The 12606-nt window shown below is 58.9% G+C and overlaps 2 protein-coding genes across 4 annotated transcripts; one reads left to right on the forward strand and one right to left on the reverse strand.

Annotated features, from left to right (window-relative positions):
• Positions 1 to 322: 322 nt before the first annotated feature.
• Positions 323 to 4835, reverse strand: POLR3C (RNA polymerase III subunit C). Its single transcript, XM_061364370.1, has 14 exons — positions 4635 to 4835; positions 3996 to 4251; positions 3300 to 3485; positions 3132 to 3217; positions 2922 to 3026; positions 2607 to 2699; positions 2434 to 2514; positions 1977 to 2028; positions 1818 to 1878; positions 1584 to 1734; positions 1035 to 1136; positions 758 to 807; positions 519 to 668; positions 323 to 433 (listed from the first exon to the last, which is right to left on the reverse strand). The coding sequence occupies exons 1-14, from the start codon at positions 4779 to 4781 to the stop codon at positions 352 to 354; spliced, it is 1602 nt and encodes a 533-aa protein (XP_061220354.1). The 5' UTR covers positions 4782 to 4835; the 3' UTR covers positions 323 to 351.
• A 245-nt stretch (positions 4836 to 5080) lies between these two features.
• RNF115 (ring finger protein 115) lies at positions 5081 to 12474 on the forward strand. 3 transcript variants are annotated; one of them, XM_061364384.1, is made up of 9 exons: positions 5081 to 5212; positions 6371 to 6429; positions 6911 to 6962; positions 8046 to 8257; positions 8615 to 8686; positions 8848 to 8920; positions 9812 to 9905; positions 10663 to 10855; positions 11780 to 12474. In XM_061364384.1, the coding sequence occupies exons 1-8, from the start codon at positions 5129 to 5131 to the stop codon at positions 10848 to 10850; spliced, it is 834 nt and encodes a 277-aa protein (XP_061220368.1). In that variant the 5' UTR covers positions 5081 to 5128; the 3' UTR covers positions 10851 to 10855; positions 11780 to 12474. The 3 variants fall into 3 exon arrangements, with proteins under 3 accessions (XP_061220368.1, XP_061220366.1, XP_061220367.1); XM_061364382.1 differs by having other exon boundaries at positions 10740 to 10855; XM_061364383.1 differs by having other exon boundaries at positions 5100 to 5194; positions 10740 to 10855.
• Positions 12475 to 12606: the final 132 nt, after the last annotated feature.

Raw genomic sequence — 12606 nt, forward strand, 5'->3', positions numbered from 1 at the left:
TGCCATGGTGGGAAGGGTTGGGAATGTCAGGAAGTGGCTCCTGGATGCCTCTGGGTGCGGATGTGGGGATGGATGGATGGGTTGGATGGGTGGGTAGGTGGATGATGTTCTCTCCCCACAGCCAGAGGCGCTGGCCCCCAGTGCTGCTGCTCCGGGTCCCACCAGCATTCCTCATTTGAGGTCCCCATTCCATGCCCAGCCCAGGCTCCTGTCCCATTCCAACAGGGATCTGCTCCACACAGCACCACCTCAGTGGCACCGCAGGGGACACCCCCACCCTTGAACCCCCCTACACCCTCACAGACCACCAAGGCCACGCTCGTTCCTGGGCTCTGTCCCTTTATTGTCCCCTCAGGGCCGCCTCACGGTGCTCTCAATGAACGACTCCAGCACAAAGATGGTCTCGTCCACCTGCGTCTCGCTGGCATCCAGCCTGGGGACATGGGGACACGGTGGGACATGGGGGGACACAGGGAGGATGCAGAGGGACACAGGGACCTCCCCATCCCGCCCCTCACTTGTTGACGTTGCGCTTGAGCGTGTCGAGCTGGTGGCGCTCGGGGCCTGTGATCATCTCCTCGATGTCCTGCAGCTGCGTGTCCCCTGCGCCTGTGGCCTGCAGCGAGGCCAGGATGGCCTCCACCCGCTGCGACTTCTCCAGCAGCCGCCTGCGGGGGACAAGGGACAGGGACAGGGTGGCTTTGGGGACCCTGCACCGGGCCATGGGGACAGGGACAGGGTGGCTTTGGGGACTCACTTGTTCTCCCTGCTCTCGTACTGGCGGCGCTCCATGAGGTTGGCCACGCTCTGGGAAGGGGGAATGGGAATGGATGAGCCTCTGGTCTGATGAGGGTTGACAAGGTGTTTGCACCCAGCCATGGGGTCCCCAGGATGTGAGGGGATACAGGGGTGGACAAACAGGCACCTTTGCTCATGGGGTGGTGGTGGTGGAGGAGAACCACACATATTGTGGTGATAGAAGAGAACCCCCGTGCATGGTGGTGGTGGTGAAGCACACGTGTTTGTGGCCATACCTTGTAGCAGCGGTGCAGCAGCATGCGTGCCGCGGCCGGCACGTTCACGGTGTACAGGTAGAAGGTGCGGGAGGGAGCATGGTCAGGAGTTTTGGGAATCTCCTACAAAGAGAAGGGGGAAGCGCTCGATGGGCCTCGTGTCCATCACAACCCAATGGCTGCACTGTGAGGAGCATGTATCGTGGTGATGGTGGTGCTAGAGAAGAACCATGTATTGTGGTGCTGGAGAAGAGCTATGTGTGGTGGTGGTGCTGGAGAAGAACCATGTATTGTGGTGGTGCTGGAGAAGACCTATGTGTGGTGGTGGTGCTGGAGAAGAGCTATATGTGGTGGTGGTGCTGGAGAGGAACCATGTATTGTGGTGGTGCTGGAGAAGAGCTATATGTGGTGGTGGTGCTGGAGAGGAACCATGTATTGTGGTGGTGCTGGAGAAGACCTATGTGTGGTGGTGGTGAAGACCCATGTATTGTGGTGGTGGAGCCAGCGAAGCCCCGCTCCCACGTGGGACCACCTTGGAGCTCCATTGGCCTCCATCCCCTCCAGCCTCACCTGCAGGGTCACCAGGTTCTCCGAGAGCATTCTGTAGAGCATGTCCTTGGCTTCCTTTGCCGGGATCATGGCAAAATCTTCCACTTGCTTCTGCTCCAGGTGCTTCTTGCGCAGGAGCAACCGGAAGATCCGGGCACAGCGGGAGCCGAACCTGAGCCAAGAGGGGAACACTTCAGGAGGTGGGAGAAAGCCCATGGAGAATGAGCCCATGAAGGCCCCAAGTGGCCACCTCACCTCTCCTCCACAATGGACTCCAGGGTGGCTGTGGCCAGGGACGCCAGGGCCTTGTGGAGATCGGTGCGAGGTGAAGGTCAAGGGATAATGGCAGCACTTGGGAATGTTTCATGTGCTGGGAATGGGGAGGGGGTCAGGCTCTTGCTTCCCAAAGGATACTGACAGTGAACATGCCCCCACCGCTGTCCCTTGCCTTCCCCACGAACTCCAGCTGCAAGGGAAGAGGCAGAAGCTGGAGAGGGACCCTCATCCAGGATGGAGGGATGGGACAAGGGGGAATGGGATCAACCTTAAACAGGGAAGGTTTAGGTGGGGTACCAGGAGAGAGTTCTTCCCTGTGAGGGTGGTGGGACACTGGAATGGGCTGAATGGAGAAGCTGTGGCTGCCCTACCCCTGGCAGTGTTCAAGGCCAGGTTGGAGCAACCTGATCCAGTCCCTCCCCATGGCTTTAGATGAGCATTAAGGTCAATTCCAACCCAAATGATTCCATGATTCCATGAAATCCAATAGGAAAGTGGTTTTCCCTCAGCCCCAGATGCCCCCAGAACATGGGGCAGGCTCAGAACCCCCCAGAGCTCCTGCACTAGGACAGGAACCACAAGCACGTTTCCTCACCGGGTCATCTGCCAACAGGGTCAGATACTGGTCCAAAACCTGCTTCCCAATGTTGTAGCTGGCTGGGAGAGACCTGAATATCTACAAGGAGAACATAAAGAGGGGTAAAATGGAGCTTTTCCAAGGCTCCGGGTGCTTTCCTGCTGGACCCCAACCCGGAAGCAGGAACTGACCTCGTTGGAAGAGAGCGGCTGTGTGTAGGGTGCATTGGAGGACGTGGTCACCTCGCTCATCCTCAGCATCGTCCGCACGATCTCGCTGCTCGTCTGGATTTGGGAACGGGAGAAAACAGTGGGAAAACCTCAGTTCTGAGCAATCCCTGCAGCAGGAACCCACCACGGAATGGGTTGGGTTGGAAAGGACTTGGAGGTCATTCCAGTTACAACCATCGTGACCCTGCTTGGAGGTGGTGCGGGGTCAGAACATCCCCGCTACGACCACAAACAGGAGGAGAGGAAGGGCAGGAGGATCCAAGGGATTCCACAGACCTGATCCATGCGGTTGGCTATGGCGCTGACGATGGCCTGGTCCCGGAAGTGCTGGTGGAAGCGGTCAATGTTGACTTGCCAGTAGATGCCATCGTCAGGAGGAGGCTGGGAACAGGGAAAAAGGCATGGAATGGGGGGAAGGAGGGATGGAATGGAGGGAAAGGTCCCGCTTTATGCCCTGCAGATGACATTGCTCCATGTCCTGGGTACCTCAGTGCTTTCTCCATCCTGCTTCTGCTTCTTAGCCTGGTGCTCCCCATCCTCCTCCTCACACGAGCGTCTCCGCTTCCCTTTCCCTGTCAGAGAAGCTGGAATTGGCTCTTCCCAACCCATCCCTGTGGGATCAGGGCAGCAGAAAATGACCGAGGGGCGTCTCACCTACGAGGTTGATCCTGGGCACCACGTACATGTCCTTCTCATTGAGCACCAATGTGGGCGCAGGAGGAGGGGGCACCGTGGGGGTGTCGAGGCCCTCAGGGACCAGGGGACACCTCTGCACAAAGTGGGTGTCTGCCAGGCGCACAAAGGTGTTGGCCACCTCGCTGTACTCCATGGTTTTCCCATCTAATCCATAGGGAGAGGGATGGTGGTGTCAGGGTGGTGCCTGTGGCTCCGAAGGGTGAGGGGATGCTGGTGGTCAGGAATGCTCTGAGGGTGGTTTGGGACTGGGGGTGCAACATTCCCATGGGGTTTATTGAAGATGTCTCTGCTCATTGCCAGGGGTTGGACTGGATGAGGTTTGAGGTTCCTGCCAACCCAAGCCAGTCTAAGATCCTGATTCCAATCAAAAGGGGATATAAGAAACCTTGGAGAGGGGCTTTGGACAAGGGATGGAAGGATGGGACAAGGGGGAATGGTTTTAACCTGCCAGAGGGGAGATGGGATATTGGGATGAAGCCCCTCCTTGTGAGGGTGGTGGGACACTGGAATGGGTTCAATGGAGGACGTTTGGATGCCCCATCCCTGGCAGTGCCCAAGGCCCCAGTCGAAGGTGTCCCTTCCCCAAGCCCACTTTGGGCAGCTCCTTTTCCACCTCCCCAGCGCCGCCATCCTGCCCCCTGCGGAGCTTCCCACCTTCCATGGTCTCGGTGAGCCTGTCCGCGACCTTCCTCACCAGCGCGCTCATGCTCATGTGCCCGTTGAGGAGCAGCTCCTCCACCAGGAGCTCGCCCGTGTCCCCATAGAGGCTCTTGGCGGTGTAGATGTAGCGGGGGTAGCGCAGGATGCGCAGCACGCGCCGGCACCGCGCCTCGTACTCCACCAGGCCCCGCTTCTGCACCTGGTAACCCACCAGGTTGTGCTGGATGAGCACACAAAGCGCCTTCTTCACCTGCAAGGAGGCTCCCTGGCACCACAGGCTCCCAGCTCCCTGGGGCACCACCACGTCCCCACACACCAGCCCCCAGCCTGGGCCACCCAGAGCGTGTCCATGGGGCTCCAGCACCCCTGGGCAGCCTGGGCCAGGGCTCTGCACCCTCAGCACCGAGTTCTTCCTCGTGGTGAGGTGGCGTTTGGTGGGTGTTAGTTCAGGGCCACTGCTCCACGGTGTGCTGGCGCTGGGCACCAAGGAACAAGGGATGGGACGAGAGGAACGGCCTCAAGCTGCACCGGGCCAAGGGGGATAGGTTGCTGGGGCACAGGGATGGGGCACTGGGCAGGGATGAGGCAAGGATGGGGCACCGGCCATAGGGCAGGGGCTGTTTCCCACCGCACCTGGTCCAGCAGCAGCCCGGTGTCGGCCGCAATGAGGCGCAGCGGCTGCGGCCCGCTCCGGATGAGGAACGTGCCGATCGTCTCCACGATGTCCCCGAAGTACTCCCGCAGCAGGAGGGAGCAGAGCTTCAGCTCCGCCTGGGTCATCCCCGCGGCGCTTCAACGCCCTGGGTGGCGCTGGGCACAGGGCGAATGTCGGCAATGTCGCCCCGTATCCCCCCCCGCCACACCGGGCCCTCACTCACCCGCCTCCAACCTAGGCCCGGGCCGCTGCGGCCGCCATGGCAACCAGCACTTCCGGCGCCGCTCTATCCCGCACCCTCCCCTTGCTCCGCGCTGGACAATCGGCCCTGAGAGCAGACGAGCCGACCGGAAGTGAGTGGCTAGCGCGGGGTTGGTGGTGGGGGGGGTGGTCTCGTGCCGGCGCTGCCGCTCTCTCCCTGCGAAGCGCCGCCTCGCTGGCCCGCCGGAGGACTGACGGCAGGAGCGAGAAGATGGCGGAGGCCTCAGCGGCCGCCGTGCCCCAGCACCGCTTCTTCTGCCACAGCTGCAAGGGCGAGGTCAGCCCCAAGCTACCGGTAAGCGCCGGGCTCGGCCCGGGGAAGAGCGCGGCCTCGGCCCCGGCCCCGGAGTGCTCCCGCGTGCGGCCGGGCCCGGGCCTAAGCGGCTGCCCCTGACCCCCCCCCCCCCGTGTCCCGGTATCGCGGGAATCCCGCTCCGTGTTAGCCCTGATCCCCATAACCCCCCGCCCCCAAAGCCAGCTGAGACCCCCTCAGTCCCCTCCTGCCGTGGGTAGGGGGAGATCCCTCGGGGATTGCTGCGGCCCCTATGGGGTGCTGCGGGGAGCAGGCAGGGGGCCCCCCCCCCCCCCCCCCCCCCCAGCTCCTTCCCTTCTCCTTCCCCTCCTCCTGTTTGCCCTCCCCCTCGGACCGCTCCTGGGGCTCCCTAGGGATGAGCTCTTGCCTCGGGGGGGGGGGTCTTAATGGGCTTTGGTGCCTTTTTGTTGGGGCTTGATGGGTCTCTGTAGGGTTTGATAGGTTTCTATAGGGCTTTGATAGGGTTTTATGGGTATGTTATGGATCTTGATGAGGTTTAGTGGGTTCTGTTGGGGTTTGATGGGGCTCTGATGGGGTTTGATGGGGGCTTGATGGGGTCCTGGTGGGGTTTGATGGGGCTCTGATGACGTTTAATGAGGCACTGGTGGGGTTTGATGGGGCTCTGATGAGGGTTGATGGGGCTCTGGTGGGGTTTGATGGGGCTCTGGTGGGGTTTGATGGGGGCTTGATGGGGCTCTGATGGGGTTTGATGGGGTCTGGTGGGGTTTGATGGGGTCTGGTGGGGTTTGATGGGGCTCTGCTGGGGTTTGATGGCGCTCTGATGGGGTTTGATGGGGTTTGGTGGGGCTGTGGTGGGGTTTGATGGGGCTCTGGTGGGGCTCTGATGGGTCTTCATGCAGTAGAGCCCACAGATGCCACCCAGAGCTGCAGGATGGATCCCAGGGCCTGGAAGCTCACTGGGGGCTTTGGGGTTTGGTTCCACATGAGGAGACTTTTCCCAGGAACTTTATTCCTGGTGTGAGGAGCCATGGGGAGCATCAGGATCCCTCTGCTCCGGCTGCTTTTGGGCTTTCCAGGCACAGGGAGGCAGCAGGAATCCACGGTGGTGTTTTGATGTGGACGTTGAGGAGCTGAATTCCCAGCCTTGGTGGCTAATCCCACCTTCCTCTGTCCTGGCAGGAATACACGTGCCCACGGTGCGAGTCTGGCTTCATTGAGGAGGTCACTGAGGATTCCAGGTAGTTCCTGACCTGGTTTCTGCTCTCCAAAGCTATGGAAAACAGGGAGAAGAGAGGGAATGCCAAAGTAAAGGGAATGCTTTTGGGGGGGGGGGGGGGTTGGACTTCTTGCTGTGGAGACTGAAGACACAAAGGGAGAACATTCAGATGAGAAGGGATGGAGGGATGGGATGAGGAGGCGCAGCTTCCAAGAGGAAGAGGGAAGAGTTAGATGGAATACTGGGAAGCTGAGGGCAGTGGGACCCTGGGATGGGTTGAATGGAGAAGCTGGGGCTGCCCCATCCCTGGCAGTGCCCAAGGCCAGGCTGGAGGAACCTGCTCTAGCAGAAGGTGTCCCATGGCTTTAGATGAGCTTTGAGGTCCCCTGCAAGCCCATCCAGGATTCAAACTGGGGTAGCTCCCGAGCTCCCTCTGTTTCAGCCTGGAGTGGGATGTGGCTTTGGAAGTGTCACCCCCTCTCCTTCCCCTCTTTCTCCTCCAGCTTCCTCGATGGCAGCGGCATCGATGACAGCCCGGCCACACAGTTTGCAGAGGTGGGTGCTGCTCTCCTGCTCCTCCTTCCCACCCCGTGCTGGGATGTGTTGGGGTACGTGGAAGTGTTCCTCCTGCTTGCTGCTACTGTGTTGTACCATCTGCAGCATCCCAACCAACTCGTGTGTTGTGGTATGGAGCAGGAGCTGTGAGGGCTGGAAGCCTCTTTTCCTACCCCATTCCCAAACCCCCAGTGAGGGTCTGCTCCAGGTTACGTGGAGAACAGCCCTTGGGTTAGCATCAAATTCCTGCCCTCAGTCCATGGCTTCTCCTTTGCTATCCCTTGGGTTAGCATGGAATTCCCACCCTCAATCCAAGGCTGCTTCTTTGCTATCCCTTGGGTTAGCATGGAATTCCCACCCTCAATCCAAGGCTGCTCCTTTGCTATCCCTTGGGTTAGCATGGAATTCCCACCCTCAATCCAAGGCTGCTTCTTTGCTATCCCTTGGGTTAGCATGGAATTCCCACCCTCAGTCCAAGGCTGCTCCTTTGCTATCCCTTGGGTTAGCATGGAATTCTCACCCTCAATCCAAGGCTGCTCCTTTGCTATCCCTTGGGTTAGCATGGAATTCCCACCCTCAATCCAAGGCTGCTCCTTTGCTATCCCTTGGGTTAGCATGGAATTCCCACCCTCAATCCAAGGCTGCTCCTTTGCTATCCCTTCTGCACTCATGCTCCCATGTTTCTTGTCCAGTGCTCCTTGGTTGCTCGTTCTGATGCTGCCATAAACCCACTTTAGAAACCCCCTACTTGTATCCATGGGAGCTGGAGCCAAGGGAATGATGGAAGGAGCAACCCCAAGTGGGTTTTAGGCCCAGCTAAGACACAGAGAGCCCTGGGTGGCTGCATGGGATGGGTGCTGTTGCAGGGAAGAGCTGCCGTGTTGGGCTTCCTGGGGGTGGCTCAGCTGATGAGCTGGGCTATAATTAAGCACTTTAGCCAAGCTTTTTTCCCTTGGGAGCCATGGAAACCATGGGAATGTGCTGAAGTGCTGCTGGCGAGGTGGACTTCCCAACCTCCGCCTTGGCAGCGCGGCACCACGGGATGGGCTCCATGTGGCTTCCCCCTTCTCTTCCCTCCTCCAGCTTTGGGACCACTTGGACCACACGATGTTCTTCCCAGACTTCCGACCCTTCCTGAGCAGCAGCTCCCTGGAGCAGGACAACAGGGACACCGAGAGGGGCCACCAAGCCCATGCTGACCTCTGGGGCCCCAGCCGTCCCCCTCGGCTGCCCATGACACGGAGGTACCGGGCCCGGGGCAGCTCCCGCCCCGACAGGTCCCCTGCTATCGAGGGGTGAGTGCCTTGGGCAGCACCTCCCTGTCCCCTCAATGGGAAAAGGTGGGATTTGGAGGGGGAAATGGGTGGAGAAAACAGGGTCCTGGCTCTTCTGGGTGACCAAAGGTTTGCCCACTACATGCTCTGCCCTCATCCCCCTTAGCTGGAATCAGTTGTGCATAGGGAAAGGGGGTTTTGCCTGTTCCAGAGCTACTGGGAATGCTGGGTAGAGCTCTCATCCCCCCTGCCCTTGTGCTTGTCCTGCCTTGGGCTTGTGTTGTGCAGGATTTGGGGGGGTTCCTGCTGGGCTGTTGCTGCCCTGGGGTTGATGCTCACCTTGTTCCTGCTCTCCTCTTCCTGTCGCTCCCTCCCCAGCATAATCCAGCAGATCTTTGCAGGCTTCTTTGCAAACTCAGCACTTCCTGGCTCCCAGCACCCTTTCTCCTGGTGAGTAGCACATGTGGCTTTGCTCACACCAGTCCAGACCAGTCCAAACCAGTTGCCTGGTGCTGGGGTGCTCTGCTTTCCCAGTGGGGAGGGTTGTGCACAGCCCAGAGGTTCTTTGGGATAGGGAAAGGGCTCCTTTGACCCTCTGCTCCCGCCCGCAGGAGCGGGATGCTGCATTCCAACCCCGGAGACTATGCCTGGGGACAGAGTGGCCTCGATGCCATCGTCACCCAGGTACGACCCTCCTTGTGTGCTGGTTTTGAGCTGGGTCCTTCTGCTCGTGGGGGGGTGGCTGCTTGTGTCCTGCCTCTCCAGGGGCCTCAGACCTTGCTCCTCTGGAGAGACAGGATCTCAGCCCAAGAGCTGGTTCCTGCTGTGGTTCATAGAGGGATGAGCCCTGTCCTGCTTCCTGGAAGCTGTGGCTGCCTCCTTTGAGGCTTCATAGCGTCAGCATGGGGTGGGATGGGTTGGAAGAGAGCTTCAAGCTCATCTAGAGCCATGGGACACCTTCCACTTGCTGCACTGGGGGTGTCCAGCCTCCATCCCTGCATCCCAGATGGATGCTTCACCATGAGCTAATTTGGCTGCTGCTGTCGTGCTGAATCCATCTGGTGCCATTCCCAAGGAGCCCCTGGCTCTCCCACCCTCCTCCCTGCTTCCCCAAAGGAGGCTGCATCCCACATGGCTGCTGGGAGCTGGCACCTTCCTCCCACCCTACAGCCCAGCACAGGCTCCACGGCTTCCCATGGGATCCGGAGCAGCAGCTCTGCCCATCCCAGGCTTTCAGGTGGCTTCCAGAGCTCAGTGAGGCTTCTCTGCACCTTCCCTGACCATGCTTGAAGCTGTTGTTGAGTGAATTTGGGTCAGAGCATGAAATTCCTCAGGCATGGAGCTGTAACACTGGGAAAACAGCTCAGCCCAAGTGCAGACCCACTGTGGTCCAGGCCAGGCTGGATGGAGCTTAGAGCAACGTGGCCCAGTGGATGCTGGCCCTGCTTGGACCTGGAGGAGCTTCAAGGTCCCTTTGACCCATTCCATGATGAGCAGAAGGGACCGATGCTCCTGTTGATGTGTTGATTCCAAGGCAGATCCCTCCTCCTTCTCATCCTGTTTCCCTCTCCACAGCTCCTGGGGCAGCTGGAGAACACTGGGCCCCCTCCTGCTGACAAGGAGAAGATCTCCTCCCTCCCCACAGTGACAGTAACTCAGGAACAAGTCGGTAGGTGCCACCCCCCTGTCACTTGTCCCCTCAGGCTTTATGGTGACCCTGGCATTCCCTGGCTGATGGAGGCCTGGATCACCACCAGGGTGTGCATTGGGAAGTGCTGGCACCTCCGAAGCACAGCTCCCACCAGCAGCAGCGACCTCCATCATTCCACAGTCTTTGTGGCACCTCTTTGGGGTGACACCCCCCCAGTGGCTTCCAAATGTTCTCTTTGGTCCCAGTCTCCTGGTCCTGGTCCCGGTCTCCAGGTCATGGTCCCAGAACAGGGCTTTGCTTTCTCCTCTTTCACCTTGGCTCTGACTATGTTCCTGCTCTGGAATCATGTGAAACTCCTGCCTTCCTGTGGTTTTCTGCAGACATTCCTGGCTTTGCAATGAGCTCATCCCAGGGATTCTTTTCTCCCTGTGTTTGTCCTTTTTCCTCTGAGCTCCTCCATTCCTTCAGCTCAGCTGCTCCAAAGGGACCAAGTGATGGGAAAAGCAGTTTCCACAACAGCTCCTTGTGTTTTGCCTGGTGTTTTGAATACACCAAAGTCTCTTTCTGGCCAGGAGACATCCATGTTGGAATGCTCAGTCTCTTCTGTTGGAGTTGCTGGAGCTGGGATGCCCGTGGTGTGGCATCACAGGGAGCTGGGGTTTACCACCTCTCAGTGCACAGGGATGGGTGATGGAAGCATCCCCCTTGCGAACCTGAAGATTCAGTTCAAATCACCTGAGTTTAACTGATCCTTTTTCCTTGTCTTCAGTCCCAGGCTCTGGAATGCTGCTGGTCCCAGTTTGGCTGTGCAGGAGCCCTGTGGTGAGCCAAAGCTCCTCATGTCTCTTGCAGATACAGGCCTGGAGTGCCCGGTGTGCAAAGAGGACTACGCGGTGGCCGAGCAGGTCCGGCAGCTGCCCTGCAACCACTTCTTCCACAGCAACTGCATCGTGCCCTGGTTAGAGCTGGTAAGAGCCTCTGTCCCGGCTCCAGGCCCTTTGGGAATCTGGAATGGGCTGGCTTGGGAGGGCCACCTTCCATTAGAGCAGGTTGTGCCAAGCCCCATCCACCCTGGCCTTGAGCACTGCCAGGAATGGGATGTCCAAACCTCCTCCTTTCAACCCCTCCCAGGGTCCCACCACCCTTCTTCCCAATATCCCATCTAGCTCTTTCCCTCTTCCTGTTGGAAACCATTCCTTCTCATTCCACTCCTCCATCCATCCTCATCTCAATGTTAAGGTATAATCCCCCTGGGAAAGCAACCATTTGAGCAGCATTCCCTGAACCCTGGAATCAGTCAGATTGGAAAAGACCTTTAAGCTCCTCCAGTCCATTCCCCACCACTAACCCATGGCACTGAGGGCTTTGCCTATACGGTTTGGGATCACTTCCAATGACTCCACCATTCCCTGGGCAGCTGGTTCCAAAGCCTGAGCATCCTTTAGGTGGATAAACTCTTCCCAGTATCCAACCTAAACCCTTCCTGGTGCAGCCTGAAGCCGCTTCCTCTTGGCCCTCATCCTTCTTACCCCATATCCCTCTTGTCCCTTATCCTTCTTACCCCATATTCCTCTCGTCCCTCATCCTTCTTACCCCATATCCCTCTTGTCCCTCATCCTCCTTACCTCATATCCCTCTTGTCCCTCGTCCTCCTTACCCCATATCCCTCTTGGCCCTCATCCTTCTTACCCCATATTCCTCTCGTCCCTCATCCTCCTTACCCCATATCCCTCTCGTCCCTCATCCTTCCTACCCCATATCCCTCTCGTCCCTCGTCCTTCCTACCCCATATCCCTCTTGTCCCTCGTCCTCCTTACCCCGTCTCCCTCTTGTCCCTCATCCTTCTTACCCCATATCCCTCTTGGCCCTCATCCCTCCCCTTTCTCTTGCAGCACGATACGTGTCCCGTGTGCAGGAAGAGCCTCAAGGGGGAGGATTCCAGCCGGCACCCGCCGGAGGCCTCTGCCAGCCAAGTGCAGGAGCGATGGACTTTCTGATGCTGCGGAGCTTCCCGGGGGGCTCTGCCTGGAGCATCCCCCCCAATGTACATTGTATTCCAATTCCAACCCAGAGTAGCAGGAACCATAGAGCAGGGAGGGACCTACTGCACTGAGTGCTGGCTTGCTCTCCCGAATCCTTCTCCCAGTGTCTCCATTGGAATCGCCTCTCTAGTCCGAAATTCCTTTCTTTTGGAGTGATTTGCCTTGAGTTTTATACTTTGGGAGCCCTTTACCCCATCCCAAGGGGGGGCAGCCCCCTCCTGTCACAGAGGTTGGGGTGGGAAAGGGGATTTGGGGCTTCTCCCCTCTGCCCCCTGGCAGCAGGAGGGGATTGGGAGTGAATCCAGGAGGATTTGGCTGGGGATTCCTTTGGCACTGGAGCAGCGGTGGCTGTCACACACCATTGGAGGTGTCTCAGGTGAGGCCGAGGGGACGGGAGCGTGCTTGGGCCCCGGCTCTGAGCAGGATTTAGTGGCTTGGGGGGGAGGGGGGTTTGGCTCCTCTGGGTCTGTCCAAGCCTCCCCCTGCCCAGCACCATTCCGGGTTGTACCCTATGGACCACATTAAAGGCAACCTTTAGGAACCCACTTGACCTGTGCGGCTTCTTCACCCCCAAACCCTGGTGGGGACCCACCTCAGCCCTCCCTTTGGTCCGTCCCCTCTTTGTTGGGGACGTTCATTGCGTTGGGCTTCCCCCCCTTTCTGTGCCATTTCATCCC

The sequence above is a fragment of the Neopsephotus bourkii genome, unplaced genomic scaffold (assembly GCF_033783945.1).
Source record: "Neopsephotus bourkii isolate Nb327-2 ecotype Australia unplaced genomic scaffold, CSIRO-AGI_Nbou_v1 NB_1233, whole genome shotgun sequence".
Classification (NCBI taxonomy): Eukaryota; Metazoa; Chordata; class Aves; order Psittaciformes; family Psittacidae; genus Neopsephotus; species Neopsephotus bourkii.